We start from the raw sequence: 17161 nt of genomic DNA, 5'->3' as shown, positions 1-17161 counted from the left end.
GCAGACAACATCTACAAAGCTAAATATTTAATGGCGACATTTCACAGACAGAGCCGACCTCTCTAGTCTCTTGACTGATACCCAGGAAGCAACAGAAAATCATTTACAGTCTTTGAACGTAAATCAGGTGTAATGTATACTAGGGAAGAATTACACATGTACTGCTTCAAAGTTCAACAACAAAGTAAAATCAGTCGCAAATAGAGCACACGAGAATCTGGTTGCCACAAGGATGGTACAAACTAAACATCAACGTAGAATGACTGCTTGAAAAGTGGTTTATGGAAAACTGTGGTATTATAGTTTCAGTCAATCCCTGATTTAGTCACCCAAGACAGCGTCATTGTCATGCCTTATCAGAGAGACGTAGTATCTACTGTATGCTGTTTCTTCTACTTTTAGTTTGTCTACATTCCATTGTATTTCTATGGTCTGTGTGCACACAGAAAACGTGAGGAGGCGGCAATAGACAACATAACTGCACACATCTGTGGATCTACAGAGCCTTAAACACAATGTTTCTCTCATAATGACAATGCTGCTGAGTATCAGGCTCATTTCCATGCCTAGTTTGAGGGGGACACAGGTGGGTGGAGATAAACGTGAGTATTTAAAAAAAACCTCAACATTTCCACTGAATTGACAAAAAAAATGAAAGAAAACCCTACACATCCAGTTTGATTTGGCATCCGCCACCACGTTGGATTAAAACAACAAATCACATCACACTTTCGTCCACTCGCCCATATCTAGAACACACTGGTAACATTTGGATGCCACAAAAACCAAGAACACGATTCGTCCCGGTCAGAGGAGTCATGTATATCAAATGTGTAAAAATCTCTTTCATATGAGACAATGTGGGCTGCCGGCTGTCGAGATGAAAACACGCGGTTTGTACGTGAAACACGGAGAATGGAGCAATATATGTTTTTTATAAACGAGACATTCACACTGGACACGAGCTATATCTTGATGCGAAAGGCAGTGGCCTGTGAGCTGGGGGGCTCCGCGGTGGAGGTGGACTGTGCGGTGGACTTGAACAAAGCCTTGAGGATGGTCTGAGGGTCCACCTCTGGGGTGGGCTGAGAGGAGGCTCGCTGACCGGCGGGGCGAGACAAGGAGGGGGGCAGGCCGTCTTTCTTTGTGCCGCTGCTTGCTCCTGGAGTGTCACTGAGCCTCCTGTTGGGAGTCGAGGAGAAAATGTCCCAAGATGACAAAAAGGTATAAAACAATATGCAGGGTCCCACTTCCCACTTCTTATTTTTTGTATATTCAATGTCAAAGTAAGCTAAACCTAATTACTTCAAATTAAGTTACTTTTATAACAGCTCATGAGAAATATTCTACATAAAGTGCATACAAACACATTCAACAACAGATTCAAGTGAAAGACTGAAGCCCCGTGGACTCACAATAGAATGGGCTGATCCGAAGTGATGACATTTCCCTGAATATGAAGGTTACACTTCATGGGTTGCCCTGAGGGGGGGGGGGGAGAGAGAAGAAAAGATAAGAACAAAACAGAAACACCCAAACTCTACCAATCTGTGATGCTAAATACATCTAACTTGTCTATCCTCTCCGACAAACATACACATGCATGGCCCTAACCAGCGAACTCACTGTTGTAGTCATTGACCTGCATGCAAAACAGAAGCCAGAGCCCCAAAACCCAGAGAGGTTTTAACCCGAGCGTCCTTGCTACTGGCACTCACCGTCCAGGCAGCGGTTGTTGTACTTCCTGTATGCGCTCACGGCGTCCTCTTTACGCACAAACACCACTTCGGCCACGCCCACCTTCACCAGCCGCGCTCGCTTCAAGGCCCCGCACACACAGAACAGTTCCTGCGGACGAACAGACACCGAATGAGTCATCACAGCACTACGGCGCTCACCGTTGAAAGATGGTATTAGCACACCGTGTGATGTACTCACAACTATGTCCTCCTCAGTGACTCGGGGGTGCAGGTTGTTCACCGTGATTTTTGTCCCCTCCAAGGGACTGAAAGCAGGCTAGAAAGAAAAACACCACATGGTCAGGTCTATGAAGGGAAAATGACATTAAAATAATGTGTGCAAGCATGATGGTGAGGTTAAAACGCCTGTAAATCGATGTTTTCCCATCATTAGAGTTACAGCTATTGCACTCTTGTCACCATAACGAAGTGGTCAGCTGACAAAAACAAACGACATCCTCGAACAATTACTTTATGTTAAGAAACCAAGGACACAGATGTCCGTCTACTTGTATGAAATCCAACACCAAATACTGACATCAGCATCTGGATCAGATATTTTACTGTAAGAGTGCAGGAGAAGGGAAGCATAACGCAAGTAACAGCTGAGTACAATGGAAATTATTCAAATATTATTATAAAAACACATGTCTCGTATGTATTGTGGTTTTAAAAGTTACTCAGGAGCTTAACAATCCAAAAACAACAAACAGCTCTCAGTGCAAGCATTTCTAACTGGCTTTATAACACAGGCTACCAAAGGCAGGGACGGTCTGCACACTGAGCTACAGTACAGAGACAAGAAGGGGAATGTTTTACCTGAGGGGGAGCAGGAGCTGCTGTGCCGGCTGCTGCCGTGCTTTGCTGGAGAGTCCTGGAGACCGGTTGTAAGGCTGCAGCGGAGGACCGGGTAGCAGCCATGCTGGGGTTGGGCCGGGTGGGGGCCACGGGGACAGGAGGACGGGGGGCCGTGTAGGCATCGTTTTTAACCACCTTGGTGATCGGGCCTGACATAGAGAATGTGGAGCTTGGGCCTGACATAGAGAATGTGGAGCCCAATGAACCGGGCTGTGTGAAATACAGGAAAGGGAAGGGATTCAGTAAATGCGGGAAACAGACACTGGATGAACAATAAAATGATGTGTTTCAGTGTCTATGCTGATCAGATCAGCTGTCATGAAGCGGCGCTTACCCGTGATTGTAGCATGTTATTAGCTGTAGTGATCTTCATTTGTTTACTGTGGAAGCCATCGTGCTCGTTTGAGAGAGGCTGTGGGAGACAAAAGCATCTATTTTCGTAACACGTTTTACAATCTTAGCTTGTAAACAAGGGACACATTATGTTCGCTATCAGGGGAATATTTTCATTAACACAAAAAGAACAGCTCTACCTGTGGGGCAGCACGTAGTCCACCGGACATCCCTACTGCTACTGGACGTTGCTGTAAAAATAAATAAATAAACCATTAGAGTACAGCAAGCAGGTCAATGTGCTTTAAGGCTTCAACAGCACATACAGGCAGTGTCACTGATCTGCTAAGAACAAAGCTACTTCTTTTAACCTCACCTGTATAGTCTTGGTGATTTTTAAGGGTGGTGCAACACCCGACTGTGTCTGTGTCCCTCCGAAGCTCCTCTTGAGGCTCAGTCTATCACGAGCATCCATCACTCTCTTATTATTGATTACCTGTGGCGCCGCGCTGGCCCTCGCACTCAGTCCTTGTACATGAGGGTTAAACTGCCTCATGTTCACGGCGGCGAGATTGTCGTCGTTGTTGTTGTTGGCGTGTATCTGTATCTGTGGCACGAGTGTGTGGCTCTGCAGGTGGTGCGTTGCCGCCATCGGTTGCGCGGTCTGTGCCGGGAGGCCGAATGGATTCTGCACCTGCTTGCGCGAGTTGATCATCTGTCGAGCATCCTGCACTCCACCGCCTCCACCGCCGCCTCCACCTCCTCCTCCTCCTCCTCCTCTGCCCCGGATTTTGAAGCGAGCGTCCTTCTGAACCAGCTTCTCTCTGGCATCTTTCACTTGAAAACCTGAGGGAAGACAGGCGGAAGATGGAGGTGTATATTTAGCATTACTCCCCAAAACTTCCCGATCAGTTGGCTTTCACTCTTTAGGCAGTAGTGTGTTTACCTGCTCCGAGCCGTTGTCTGACGTCATTGGCCCCAATCTTTTGTCGAGCGTCAAAGCTCTTGCCAACTCCTCCTGCTCCCCGTCCGAACATTGGTCTGAAAGACAACAAGTTTCTTTAAGTTTAGCAATAGAACTGCAACACCTATTAGGGACGTGAAGACAGTGGTCCATTCCACAATTTATAGTTCATAAAAACTTACAATGTGAAAGCTACTTCTGATACTATAATTATTTGTTTTCACACAGTAACTTACAGGCAGAACAAATATAATGTGTGTTGTACTGTGCCCTGCTATTTGAACAGACAATATAAGAATATAATTTATTCTACGCTTTCTCACACTATGGTGGAAGAGGAACAACATTAAGAAGTTTTAAACTTTAATTTGAACAAGTCACCGCCCTAGTTTATTCCATTGTATCCTGAGACTACATTTGTTCAATAGGTGCGACCACAAACCTGCTTTACTGCCAACGTAAATATTAGCTTGCTAGCTAACTACGCCTGGCGAGTGAAGCTACAAACAAAAGCAGACTGGTCGCGCGGCTCTTCGAACGTATATGTTGTCTCGAATACTAAATATATGTTTGGTAAAAACAGTTTTATTAAATACGTAACCACAATTTTCCAAATTCAACGAGGAATGGCTTCACACATAAAGGCCTACAGCTAATACACATAGCGTAGCCTAGCGTACGATGCACTCGCTGATTGCTGTAATGGCTAACGTTTGTTACAACCAGCTCTCAATTCATGTTATGCTTCACGTAATGTTACTACAAACGGCTCCATCCATAATAAGCAAACATACGTCCACACAGTGATAGTTTTAATACCGTTTAGCTGGTGCCTTGAGATTAATACCGCGCTGTCGTATCACTTCATCCAAAGAGACGTCTGCCATTTTCTCACAAATACTCACAGCGCGTGCGTGAATGACATGTTTTTAGCTAAGGCTACGGAAGACGATTTTGGTCAAAATGCAAACTGTCTGTTGGGAACTGTATTAATATTTAATATCAATCTCAATGTGTATTGACAATGGGCTTTAAATAAATGAAGTATGTCAGTGTATTGTTGAAACATACTGACTATATTGCTTACAAACGCAACAACTGCCCAAAGTATCTGCGATCGATTACTTTTGCCAGAATACAAAGGACATACACGCTTCGGCCCATGAGCCTTTGCGCGAAATTGTCGCAAAAAATACTGCAGTTTTGCGCTATACATACAGTTCACAAGATTCAAAACATTGTTTGACATTTCATTTTCATAACTTATTACTTAACACACTGGCAACTATTGATGCAAATGGAAAATAAACTGCTGCCAGTGAGCCACAGTCGGCACCATGACAGAGAACACCTGGGCACGGAGCCTATAGCCTTCTTCGACGCTTGATTTGTTATGCCTTAAACTGATGAGTAAGGAAAATAACGACGCGGGGTGACGCCCGTGTCCTCGTAAACATAACGAGAAGAATTTTTGAAGGGGCATAGGTCTGTCTGCTGAGGTGATTCGCCTACTTTGTGAGATGCCTCGTGGAGCCAGGACCTTCCCCGTACCCTCTCACCGTTAAAAAACAAAATACAAATGCCAGCGGCGGCAAAGAAACTTCACTGATGGAGTAAGAGTGTCATTGTCGGTATAACAGACACAAGCCCAGGCTTACTCTCACATGCTCACATTCAACTCAATCATTTTTTGCTGTTGTTTGTAATGTATTGATATTGTCTAAACAAACATCTTAATCAATAATATTTAACGGAGTCATATCTTATGCATATTCATTTTATGTTCTCTGTAATATTGTAAAAATGTAATATTATATAAATGGAGGCTCAAATAAGCCCAGTTGGCTTTTTGCCTCTTACTGCACTGTGATATTTATTTATCTCTGTTATTTTATTGTTTAAATTGTGCAAAATAAAGAAACTAAACCAAACTAATAGGTAAAACTGTTACGATGAAATGGTCGGACTATCTATAGAAGACTAAACTATTAAAGTTCAAAGTTCAAAGTTAGCTTTGTTGTCAATTCCTCAATATGTACCGAACATACAGAGGAGTTGAAAAAACCTTTCTCTCCAGTCCAACATATAAAGTGGATACAGTGCAAATAGATAAAAAAAAACATTTAGACAACATATATATTAAGAAAAAACTATCATTCTGTATTTAGCAGCTGTCAGACATGGGGAGTCTTAAAAGAGAGGAGGGAGAGAGTTCAGCAGTATTATATACATCTATTATAATATAATGTGACGTTAATAACGAAAGCATAAACATCACACACCAGCTGCGTCCCAATCCTGCGGCTGCATCCTTCGGAGGCTGCATCTAAAAAGCTTTTATAGCATTTATTTTATCCAAGTGAAGTGGCAGCTGGAGAAGCCGCAGTATTCACTTTTAAATGTAATTATTGGGTTTCAACTCACTCGCATATCACAGATACAAATGTTAAAAATAAAAATAAGCGACCTTATAACATCACGTTTGTTAAAATGATCGGTTAAGTTACGTGACGTTTGTAGCTGACAAGCTAGCGGTCCTGGTCGTCCAAGGTAACGTTACGAGTTAACAGCGGATCTGACCGCCCGTTGTTTGGATTTAGAATTTAAATCATGTAGGTGTTTGATTTTTTCAATAATATATTTTAATTGAAATCTAATGCAATCATATTTAGTGGAATGTTTTAACGTTATGCCATACGTAATGTGTAATAGTTAGGCTATGCTCCTCTCCTGTTTATAGAGTTCATTAGTATTTGCCACTTTTTCCTCTTTTTTTTACCACGGGTTTTGAACTCAGTGGGTCACGCTACTGCATTCTGGGAAAGGGAGGTGTGAGCGGAAGCGTATTCAGTTGGTTGTAATCTGAAACCACAATAGTGGTTAGTAGTCTTTTTATTTGTGATTTTGTTGTTCAAGTCTGTTTTCTTGAATGTATTATGGATTACGTTAAAGTCATTTATTTTCCGTTAAATGATAAATTGCACACTTGGTTTAGAGATTTATTTTTATAGTATTTGTTTCATGTTATGTTGGTATTTGATGTTTGATTAAAATTTGCGAAAGACGCTATTTTTGATAAATAAATTTAAAAAATCAAAGTTATCGGAAAATTATCTGGACATCTTTTTATTTGGGTCATAGGAGAGCCGTCTGAACCCTCTTATTGCTCCATCGAGGACAGCAGAACGATTAAAGTTGAACTTGCAGGTTTTCCATTTTGTCACTGAGCTCTCTCAGAATTTGAGTAATGTGGGAATGTGTTCTTTTGGCTGCCTAAAAATGTGAATGACAGACCTATCAGTAACTGTGATATGACAAGATGACCGTGTCATATCATAATTATATTTTGATATTGTGCAATGACTCACATTATTCAATGATCTATTTCGTCCAACAGTATGTACCTGACAGTACTTGTACCTCTACCTTGTTGCAAAGTAAAAACACAAATGTACCTTGAAGTTATTTTCTATGTAGATCCTTATTTTGTTATCATCTGTGGCTCTCCAGTGTTGGTAAGTTCTATATGATCATTTTGAAATAAACTACACCAGCGTTATAAAAAATGATAATAATGATATGAATTAATTAAGTTCCCACATTGTTTCCCCCTTATTCATTAGCGTCACATCCTGTTCCCTTGCACCTACATGTGTTATTACGTTCTGTACTAGTTAACAATCAGCAAAGATTTCAATTATTTATGATTTACTTATAATTAAAATGGAAAGAATTATGCTGCATGTTGGAGCAGTAATCTAAAGCTTTCCCTTTTTTATTTATATCAACGTGTAATATTATATTTATCAATACTGAACAGTACCAACAGTAATGCCTTTGAGTCAAATGAAAATCAAAAAGATATTAAATTATCACTTGCACAATATTTATTGTATATTAATTGTCGTACATTGTCAGATTTTTGAATTATATCAGAAATATGATATTTAGACATATTTAGAAAGTTTGTCATACATTGATTTTTATTGTGCTACTCTGTAAATAAACAGTATACATACAGTACATACAGTTTACATGAACATACTGTGTTCCATGTGACAAATGCATCTGTCTCCTTCTTGGTTTGTGAGCAGATGCAAAGAGCTGCTGGCGGCTTCCTGTGTGTGTGTGAGGAGCTTCCCAAACCCACCAGCACAGAAGAAGCAGACGGAGACAAACTATGTCCTCTGTGCCGGTGGGGACGGGACGCTCCTCGTCCTCTCGGCCGGTGGGTGGAGCGGGTGGTGTCGGGGGGAGGGGCAGGGAGGACGTCACCGTACTCACTGGGTCGCGGACTCACTGGGGTGCTGAGAGTGGTTCAGTGCTCTGTGGTGGGTCTGGGTCTTCCTGGGATGATGGATTTGGTTGACGTCCACTCTCAGCTGCTCCAGGAGTGAGAAAAAAGCACAGAGGAGTCCTGCCCTGTGAGACACAAACACAAGAGATGAATAATTCTAACTCGACTATACGACCTTTACATTGTTCAATGATGGAATCTTATTACTGATACTTCTGTAGTCTTAGTGAGGGATTACTTACTCAGCCCACTGAAAGAAAGACGACCGCCGCTCTCCATCTGGTCCTGCGGTCCTCCATCCTTCTCATTTGGTCCTGTAGTCGTCCATCCTTCTAAACTGGTCCTGTGGTCCTCCATCCTTCTCATCTGGTCCAGAGTGAACACATCTTCTCTGTTGTCTAGGAGATCCAGGATGTTGCTTCCTGTGTTACAGCCATCGATACCTGAGTAAAAGAGACTTGGAAAACTTTTCTTAACGTTAGTCATTTTTACCATACCTCTGTCTGATGCAAGCCAACATATGGAGGTTACAGCAGTACACCATCAAGACCAAAACTTAAATTGTACCAGAGCTGTGTTTTATCCACCCTATTGTACGGTTCTGAATGCTGGAGAATGACACAAGAAGACCTCAACAGACTATCAACCTTCCACACCAAGAGTTTAAGACGAATACTGCACATTTTCTGGCCAAACACTATTTCAAATGAAGAACTGTATGACAAATGCCAACAAGAATGCATGGAGACCATCCTAATGAGCAGAAGATGGGGATGGATAGGACATGTGTTGAGAAAAGATCCTGCTGATATTACAAGAACAGCCTTACATTGGACACCAGAAGGGAAAAGAAAAAGAGGCCGACCAAGAAACACATGGAGAAGAACTGTGGAGAAGGAGGTGCAGAGCCTAAACCACTCATGGGGCACCATCCAGCGACTCGCCCAGGACAGACAGGAGTGGAAGACTTTTGTTGCTGCCCTACATGCCAAGAGGGAAATGATATATAACATATGGGGGCCTTAGTGTGTTTTTGCTTGGTTTATTTATGTATCTACTTATTTTTATAAATGTTATGGTATTTGTGCATGAGAATCAAAAATCGGTCCCAGAGCATGACACGGGAAAACTCAAAGTCCCAGGATGCAGTTGGGCAGGCGCAGATCCAACCTGCTGCCCCCTCGCGCTGTTCATCACTGCAGCCTAACGTCACTGCTGTCTCTCGGATCCGCTAGAGGAGAAATGGCTGCAGCTCTGTCCCGTGCCCTCAAACTACCCGGTGAGATGCTCCGCACGTCTTTACACCAGACACACACACACACACACACACACACACACACACACACACACAGAGGAGATAGACTCGAGCACATAATTTACTAAAAGCGTTATCAGTCAGGACTACGTGGTTTGTGAGGACTATCTCTTGCTGCTCGGCTCTTTAACGGTGTCAGCAACTGATTCATTTGATGCGATGATTCGTCACAACACAGTTAGCATGTGCTCCATATCAGCCCAGATTAATGCACACGTTTTGTTACAGATGTCATTAAATATATCTGCGTTTCTAAAGCAGCGTGTTGACATCTCTCTGTGTCAACGCGTCTCTGCTGTGTGCTGCCTCTGAGCTAGCTGCTAGCTAATGATAACCCGACACAAGCGGACCTGCTCGCGAGAGTAAACAAGCGTTGGAGCGCGATAACACACATTACAGCACGCATATACAACACGCATACCAGGCACGATGTTGTACCGTGTATACAAACGTTATTTATGTGACAACGAGGGACGTGCGACAGTACTTTATTATTAAGTGTTCGTTGAAGTATTTCATTTGGGATATTTCTCTTTATATTTCTGTATCGTCTTAGAGGTCTGCAATTATGAGCAGGCTACAATAATGATTTATTTAAAACGTTTTGAACATCAAATAACCTTCATGCAATAATTATAATTTATAGTATTACAAGTAGTGGTTTTAGTATTATTAGGAGTATCAATATACTACACATGAGATCATAGAAACAGTAACTTTATCCTTATTACTGCCCTCTAAAATAAAGCTACTATATATAAATGTGTATGTGCCATATATACACAAATACATATATATGTATATAAATGTTTAACAGTGTTAATTACATGGAATGCTTAGGGTAAATAAATGCAATATGTTTGAGTACTAAAGGCATTAAGACCCTTACCTACATCTGAAAAAAAAAGAAAACATGAGTAGCTAGAGTAAAGGAAGGATACATCTATAATGCATCAGTATTGTCAAAGAATATATGAGTTATTGTGGATCAATATGTGTCTCTGCAGGGAAGAAGGGCTCGGAGCTCGGCGAGTACGACCCTCTCACCCAAGCAGACAGCGAGGACGAGAGCGAGGAGGATGACCTCGTGCTCAACTACCCCCGGAACGGCCTCGGCCGGGACAGCTGCCTCGGGGCGGGCTCCTCGAAGCTGCGGGGGGGCCGATCTGGAAGACTCGTGGGGGCCGACGATGAGGCGCGGGAGGACGAGGAGGAGGAGGAGGAGGAGGAGGAGGACGAGTGGCGGGAACGTCTCCCCAGCAAATCCAGGCAGGACAGAGATGACGCCAAGGGCACGCAGTACTGGAGCCACAGAGACTCGGCAAGGGACAGAGGCGGAGAGGACAGGGGAGGGGGGCCCGGGCCTTTGGGGGGCTCCGGGCTCGGGGTTCACGGTGCCGACGTGGAGGAAAAGAGGTTGAGGGTGAAGAACACCGTCCGGAGTGCGTTCTTCCTGGTGCCTCTGGTCACCGCCGCGTCGCTCGTGCTGCTCTGTGCATTTCTGATCCCGTGCCAGAAGGGAGAGCTGGAAAAGAGGCCGCAGTGGGAGAGAGCACTGGGAGATGCTAGAGGTAAAGAGAACGACGTCAGAGTTGGATCCATCGCTACGGCTACATTATCTCTGATACTGTCCACATACAGCACCACTTATAATGCTCACTTTATACAGACTTACGTAGGAGTCTCTGTGGCTAGACGGCGCAGCCACGCCCATTAATCAGTCCACTGTAATTACACAGGAGTGTGAGCATCACATGCTCTGTTTCAGCATGCCCAATGAGAGCTTCGTAGAGTGGCAATAAACACAAACTTGACAGGATTGCGCCTTTAATGACCACATAAGTATTTTTTTTACCAGTGTAATTAAAGCAAACGTGGACAACTCAATCAATAAACATAACCACTAATGTTTTGGTACTTAATTACTCTTGTACATTTCTCCTCTACTGCTGGACTGTCAGTCAAACACTGACGAGGATTCTCCTGGTGGTGTTCATCACGTTGTGGTTTCTATGTCTAGGGGTCACACCACCCGCGCTGGCGTTGTGGGATGTCGACGGCGACTCGGTGGATGATGTGTTTCTTGGTGTTACTGAATGGACCAATGACACCCATTCCACCCGAGGGAACAAAGGTATGCGAGGAATCATTTCCTGGCACCCCCACTTCAACATCTGATTCTCTCTCTGATTCTTGTAAACGCCGTGGTTCATTCATTGATCGGCCGTGTTCTCTCCTCCAAACCAGTGTACAGCGCGGTGGCCCTGTCGGCGGTCAGCGGTCTGGTGCTGTGGAAGAAAGTGGTGCAGGAGTCTGTGATGTACATCCAGTGTGGTCTGCAGTACAGCACCCAGCCCCAGTCCCCTGTGGTCCTCCTCATCGGGAAGTCCGTTCTCATGGCAGTCAACGGCACCACAGGTTAGGAGACGAGCCCGAGCCACATGGGTCTGTCTGTTTCATGCGAAGATCACAGGACTTAGCTATGACCACCTCTGTGGACCTTTTTGTATTTGTTCTTTTATCGTCTTAGTCTGGTTATTCTATGTTAATATGCGAAAGAAAATGCACGTTTCAGCAAAACAAATCCTCTCAGCCTCCGGTTTGGTTCCCCAACTAGACAGGAGAGGTAATGCAATAAGGGCAAATCCACCATTCAAACAATTTAAAACAGGGTCACACAGGTTTCCTTTCATTCCCTCAGGGAAGACCTTGTGGTCGTGCCTGCTTAAGGACATTGAATCCCAGGCGGTGCTACTCCCAGACCTCCAGGGCGACTCGGTCCCAGATCTGCTGATAGCCACCCTGCCTGCAGATCAGGTAGTGGAGCCGCCTCCCTCTTTATCTGACCGTGAGCTGAAAGTCCACACCTTTGCATTCAGTGACTGCATACCTTTTTTTAAATTTTGTATCTTTTTTGCTGTCCTCATTTTTCAGGGGTTGGCTCTCTCCCTGACCTTGTTGTCAGGGCGGACGGGGGCGAAGCTCGGACACCCCGTGCCTTTCAACCTCACCGGACAAGGAAAGCTGATCGGCCCTTTGCTGCACGAGACTCAACAAGGGGCTTACTACATCCTCTTTGGACTGGGTAAAGGAATCAAATGTGTAATATACAGATCAACAGTCAGCATGTGGGCTCAGGCTGTTAGCATTAGTTTAGCTGCAGCTGTAAGGATACAAATAGAAAAAAAAAGCACAACTCTCTCTCCTGTTGTTAGCATTCTGAGCTAACTGATTCAGTTCATTAACCTTTTAACTGCAGGTTTACGAGACTTGTCATTGTCCACCCCCCCTCAGGTAACGTGGAGGCCATCTCCCTACGTGATATCTACTTTCGAGCCACTGGCAAGCCGCCCATAACTCAGGCACTCAGAAGGAAGGATGCAGGGTGGGAGGGACTCAAGGAAACCAATTCCTCCTCCTTCATACACATTTACAGGTACGCCTCAGTCACTCGCTCCCACTTTTTAATCCTAATTGAATCTCAAACAGAACTTATATCTGAATCTGATTGGTATATGCAGTTTGTATTGCAGCATTCTTTGTGGTCTGAAGTCACATTTGCACATATTTTTTTTAAATATTTTAAATAAAGATGTAAATGATTTGTTTACTTCCTGTTATTAGACAATTCACTGCACTGTAAGTCAAAAATCACACCTTTTATTGTCTTCCCTCCAGAGGATCTGATGAAGTGGAGTTCCTGCTCCCTCTTGTGGTCGGCTTGGGCAACAACCACAACACCCTGGACACCGCCTCCAACGTCAACTCCAGTAAAAGCGACTGGGTGCTGGTGTACGGCTCCAGCAAACTGTCAGTGCATGGCTCCAGCAAACTGTCAGTGCTCAGACAGAAGGACATACGCAAAGAATGGACCTTCAACTCGGCTCCCATTTGCAGGTAAAGTGCCGCATGTCGTCGTCACATTTCTGCTGCCGTTATGAAGAAATGCAAAGACAGGGGCTTTAAGCTTGGAGGGTGTGGAAGCTCGTGTTCAGAGGAAGTTATGTTTCAGAGTTTTGTGAAATCTCCCTAAAATATTTCTTGGCCCGTCACAGCCAACCGGCCCCAGGACACTTCAACGATGACGGAATCCTTGATCTTTTCATTCAGCATTTCGCGAAAGGCATCATGAAGGTAAAGCAGACTGTCCGCACATTCATAGAGGCGAAAAAGAAGGTTTGGGGATATTGAGTAGACAGATAATTGTACCGGTTTTCTCCTCGTCTCTCAGGTGCTGGTTGTCGATGGCGCAAACGGGCATCTCCTCTGGTCGGCAGAATTCGTGTGTCCCCGTCTCGTTTTGGAAACGTCCGCGATCTCCACCTCGACTGGCCGATCGGCTTTCCTCTTCTGGGCCAGTGATCCAATCACAGCACAGAAGAACGGTACAAAGACAACTGTGAGTCTGCCGCAGAGAACACGAAGATTAGTGAAACAGGAAGAACTTACTGTGTGTGTGTGAATCAAGCGCACAGCTTATTTAAAGTTATTGTCTTTGACCCTCTTGACCTGGAGACATTAATGAAATACTCACCTGTCCACGCCGGCTGTGTGTAGGTGTCACCGGGCGTTGCTGCAGCGGAGCCGCTCATCAGGAAACTCTTCCTGTTGCACCCTGCGCATCCCACAATCCTGCTGGAGCTCACCAGCACCACAGACACGGCCGTCACCTCCGCAGGTGAAGGTTTAAATCTGATTCAATGTGTGGCTTCCTAATCTTTACCATTCAACACCCCCAAAGTCTGATTACCAAGCTGTCTTTAAAAGTATTTCAGTAGTAGACGAGGAAAAATATGTAGTAATTACACAGTAATTACACATGTTGAAGTAATACAACTCCTCCTGTTTTCTCCTACTTTGTGTCCGACAGTGAGCTATCAGGAGCACCAGAAAGACGCCTCCTACATCACCGTGTCCTCCCGACCCACCCCGGGCTCGGTGCCGGGCGCCCGGATAGTCAAGAGCATGAGCCTCCGAGCTGCCATCACCAAGGGCCAAATAGTGAGACTGGAGGAGGGCAACAAGCCCGGGGGACCCGTCAAACCCGGCGTGTTCGAGGTCAACAAGTTCTTCAGGGGGTTGTCCTTCAAGCAGTAGGTGAGAGAGACGCACAGTGTGGCATCGTTTGAGCGCCGCGGGTCAGTGTGATTGATTAATCGCAACGATGAATGTGTCTCGACTGTGTTTTAGTGAGGAGCCACCAGCGCGACAGGAAGTGGGGCAACCAAAAGGACTCGCGCGAGGTTGAAAGGGGACCTGCACTAAGGGGACACTCTGGATTCATTTGGAGCTGTATATACATCTCGTTTGGTTTACTAAGTATGAATTTGATTTCCGTTATGAGACTTCTGCTCTGTACAAAGATTGTGTAGGTAGGTTGTGGTTTATTTGATGTTTGTACAAGGCTTATTTAAATTGTTTAACTTGCATTTTTTGGGGAAGTCTTTAAGATTTTATTGAATGTTGATTGTTTAAACTTGATGACCGACAGTGAAGCACAATAATCCTGTAAATGTGTTTACAGTACGCAGCATTCGTTTAACTCTTCCAAGGCCAGTATGTTCATGTGGCTTCTTGTTGTCGTCATAAAGCCACCAACAGTGTTCCTACTGCTCACCACGCAGTTATCAGTCTGTAAATATGTAATGCTGCACTCTATTTATTGAATTTGCTTCAGCGTTTTTAACCTTCTCGTTTCATTTGTTGATTTATGTTGTGAAATATTTTGAGGTTACATTTTTGTTTCCCCTCAGAATATGTGGCTGCTAAATGTTCTGGCATGTAAAAGTATGAAAATTCTTATCGCATCATGTATGATGTGTCCTTTATTCACTGTCTCATGTTTGTGCTTTATTGAAGTCATGCAGAGAGAAGAATTATCATTAGAAAAATAGAGAGCGCAGGGTGTCGGTGTTGCAGCTCTACGTCCAAAATGATCTGCAGTTTTCCGCATTGTTGCACTGAATTCAGGGTTCTAGTTATCGACAAGAAGTCAGTCAGTACTTGGTATCGTACTCTGTTTACATGCACTACTAAAGTCTTAATAAAAGGGAATAACAATACTAAACTCAGCTCATGCTTAGTGGACACACATCAGTGAGTCTTCAAAACTATGAAGAGAACATAAACATCGGAAACTGATTAAATCACACACACACACACACACACACACACACACTTAATATACACATTAGTGAGCCTTAAAAACTCCAGATTGAGTTTTATCTATCTTTGCTTGAAAGGCTGTCTGCCTTCAGAGCAGGATTCCCCGGTTCACAAAATATCAAACATCACAACAAAACTCAATAAATGTATTTTGTCTTTCCATCCAAATAGTTATAGTTTCGAGATTGAACTGTCCCTTTAAGATAATCCCAATAACACGTCTGAATAAAAGACACAACCGTAGGTATGTGAGTGTTAGGTGTGTATTTACAGCAAAGGGGGAACATCTGTCACACAGGACAAAAGCAAAGAGGGGTCAGAGGTCAGCCGCACAGTTCATGGGTCGTGACCCCCGTAGAATTTGGACAGGAAGTCGGTGCCACGAGGCTCCTCGGTCTCGTGAAAATAGCGCATTATGTGGGTCTTCTGCTTCCACACATGGATCGTTTCCTGGAGCTCCAGTTTCCCCTGGGGATTAAACACAAAGGGAAAATGTTTCAACACAGTAAAGTTTTGCTCTTGTGCGACACTGAGATGAGGTCCTGGGCCGTCCTATGAAACAACTAACTGCTTCAATCACAAAGGTGAAACGATGATGGTTGATGCGGTTCGCAGATCGGTGGCAGGCTGTTTTTACCTTAATGACTAACATGTCGACCACACGGGGGTCAGTGACATGCTTGTTTCTGTCGAACATCTCCCTCACTTTGTCTCTTCCCTGGCGCGTATTGATGTCCAGCTGAAACGTTGCCACTGCAGAGAAAGAGAGATGCAAACAAAAGCTCTGTTTCCACCACATCCAGGAACAGGATTAACGTCGTCTCTCCACCATAATCTAAAAAAAGATGGTTCACCTTAAAGTATGAGCCCATAACACCTGATTGGCATGAAGGAAATATTGTTGTCAATATAAAATATAGTAAGTATAGTATTTTATAACATGTATAAGGCAATAACAAAAGCAGTTTGCACATGTTTTCTTGCACATGGTTAGCCCCGCTATTGCTTTAAGGAACCAGATGAATGTTGAAAGGAGGAACTATTGCAGGTATGAACGCTTCGGCTTCTCAGTATTCATTTAAAAACACATAGCTAGCGTCTGCTACATGTAATGTTATGGTCCGGTTGCTGTTCGCTAGCAGCTACTGTTCGTTATACCTCCACATAGACACACGACCTTGACGCTGGCGCTGCCTGCTAGATATCGCTACCTCACAGCTGCCACTAAGGACCGACATACCTGTGGTGGGGACCTCTCGGTACCAGGCTCGGTACAGGTCCCGGGCCCTGCGCTTAGCCTCGTCCAGGTCCCGGCTAAAGAGCGGTTTCACAACTTTAGAGGCACCAGCCGCCGCTCGGGTCGCCGCCGCGGACGCCATGACTGCTGTGTCGGTACAGCGTTTCCGGTTTTACTTCTTCGATGGTGTTAAGAAACACAGCGGTGACACCTCGTGGAGGGGACGGCTCAAGACAGGAGGCGGTGAGTCACC

The 17161-nt window shown here is 44.4% G+C and overlaps 3 protein-coding genes and 1 non-coding gene across 4 annotated transcripts; 2 read left to right on the top strand and 2 right to left on the bottom strand.

The window, feature by feature from the left end:
• Nucleotides 1-12: 12 nt before the first annotated feature.
• poldip3 (polymerase (DNA-directed), delta interacting protein 3) lies at nt 13-4795 on the bottom strand. The gene is made up of 10 exons (XM_031870850.1): nt 4714-4795; nt 3877-3971; nt 3307-3776; nt 3131-3181; nt 2932-3009; nt 2559-2807; nt 1939-2016; nt 1719-1848; nt 1416-1482; nt 13-1182 (listed from the first exon to the last, which is right to left on the bottom strand). Exons 1-10 carry the CDS (start codon nt 4779-4781, stop codon nt 966-968), a joined length of 1503 nt encoding a protein of 500 aa, XP_031726710.1. The 5' UTR covers nt 4782-4795; the 3' UTR covers nt 13-965.
• A 492-nt stretch (nt 4796-5287) lies between these two features.
• LOC116396452 (U12 minor spliceosomal RNA) lies at nt 5288-5441 on the top strand. The gene has a single exon (XR_004213602.1). It is a non-coding gene; the product is annotated as a U12 minor spliceosomal RNA (small nuclear RNA).
• Nucleotides 5442-9385: 3944 nt separating this feature from the next.
• On the top strand, nt 9386-15568 carry fam234b (family with sequence similarity 234 member B). Its single transcript, XM_031870841.1, has 13 exons — nt 9386-9470; nt 10514-11077; nt 11527-11640; nt 11754-11924; nt 12208-12323; nt 12441-12591; nt 12801-12942; nt 13185-13403; nt 13562-13640; nt 13738-13905; nt 14064-14184; nt 14377-14603; nt 14697-15568. Exons 1-12 carry the CDS (start codon nt 9434-9436, stop codon nt 14601-14603), a joined length of 2109 nt encoding a protein of 702 aa, XP_031726701.1. The 5' UTR covers nt 9386-9433; the 3' UTR covers nt 14697-15568.
• On the bottom strand, nt 15312-17117 carry ndufa6 (NADH:ubiquinone oxidoreductase subunit A6). Its single transcript, XM_031870877.1, has 3 exons — nt 16912-17117; nt 16309-16424; nt 15312-16139 (listed from the first exon to the last, which is right to left on the bottom strand). Exons 1-3 carry the CDS (start codon nt 17048-17050, stop codon nt 16008-16010), a joined length of 387 nt encoding a protein of 128 aa, XP_031726737.1. The 5' UTR covers nt 17051-17117; the 3' UTR covers nt 15312-16007.
• Between the last annotated feature and the right edge of the window lie 44 nt (nt 17118-17161).

This window comes from Anarrhichthys ocellatus, unplaced genomic scaffold (genome assembly GCF_004355925.1).
Source record: "Anarrhichthys ocellatus isolate YVR2014 unplaced genomic scaffold, GSC_Weel_1.0 scaffold55, whole genome shotgun sequence".
Classification (NCBI taxonomy): domain Eukaryota; kingdom Metazoa; phylum Chordata; class Actinopteri; order Perciformes; family Anarhichadidae; genus Anarrhichthys; species Anarrhichthys ocellatus.
The sequence above is the reverse complement of the archived record's forward strand: the minus strand, read 5'-3'. Positions and strand labels throughout refer to the sequence as shown.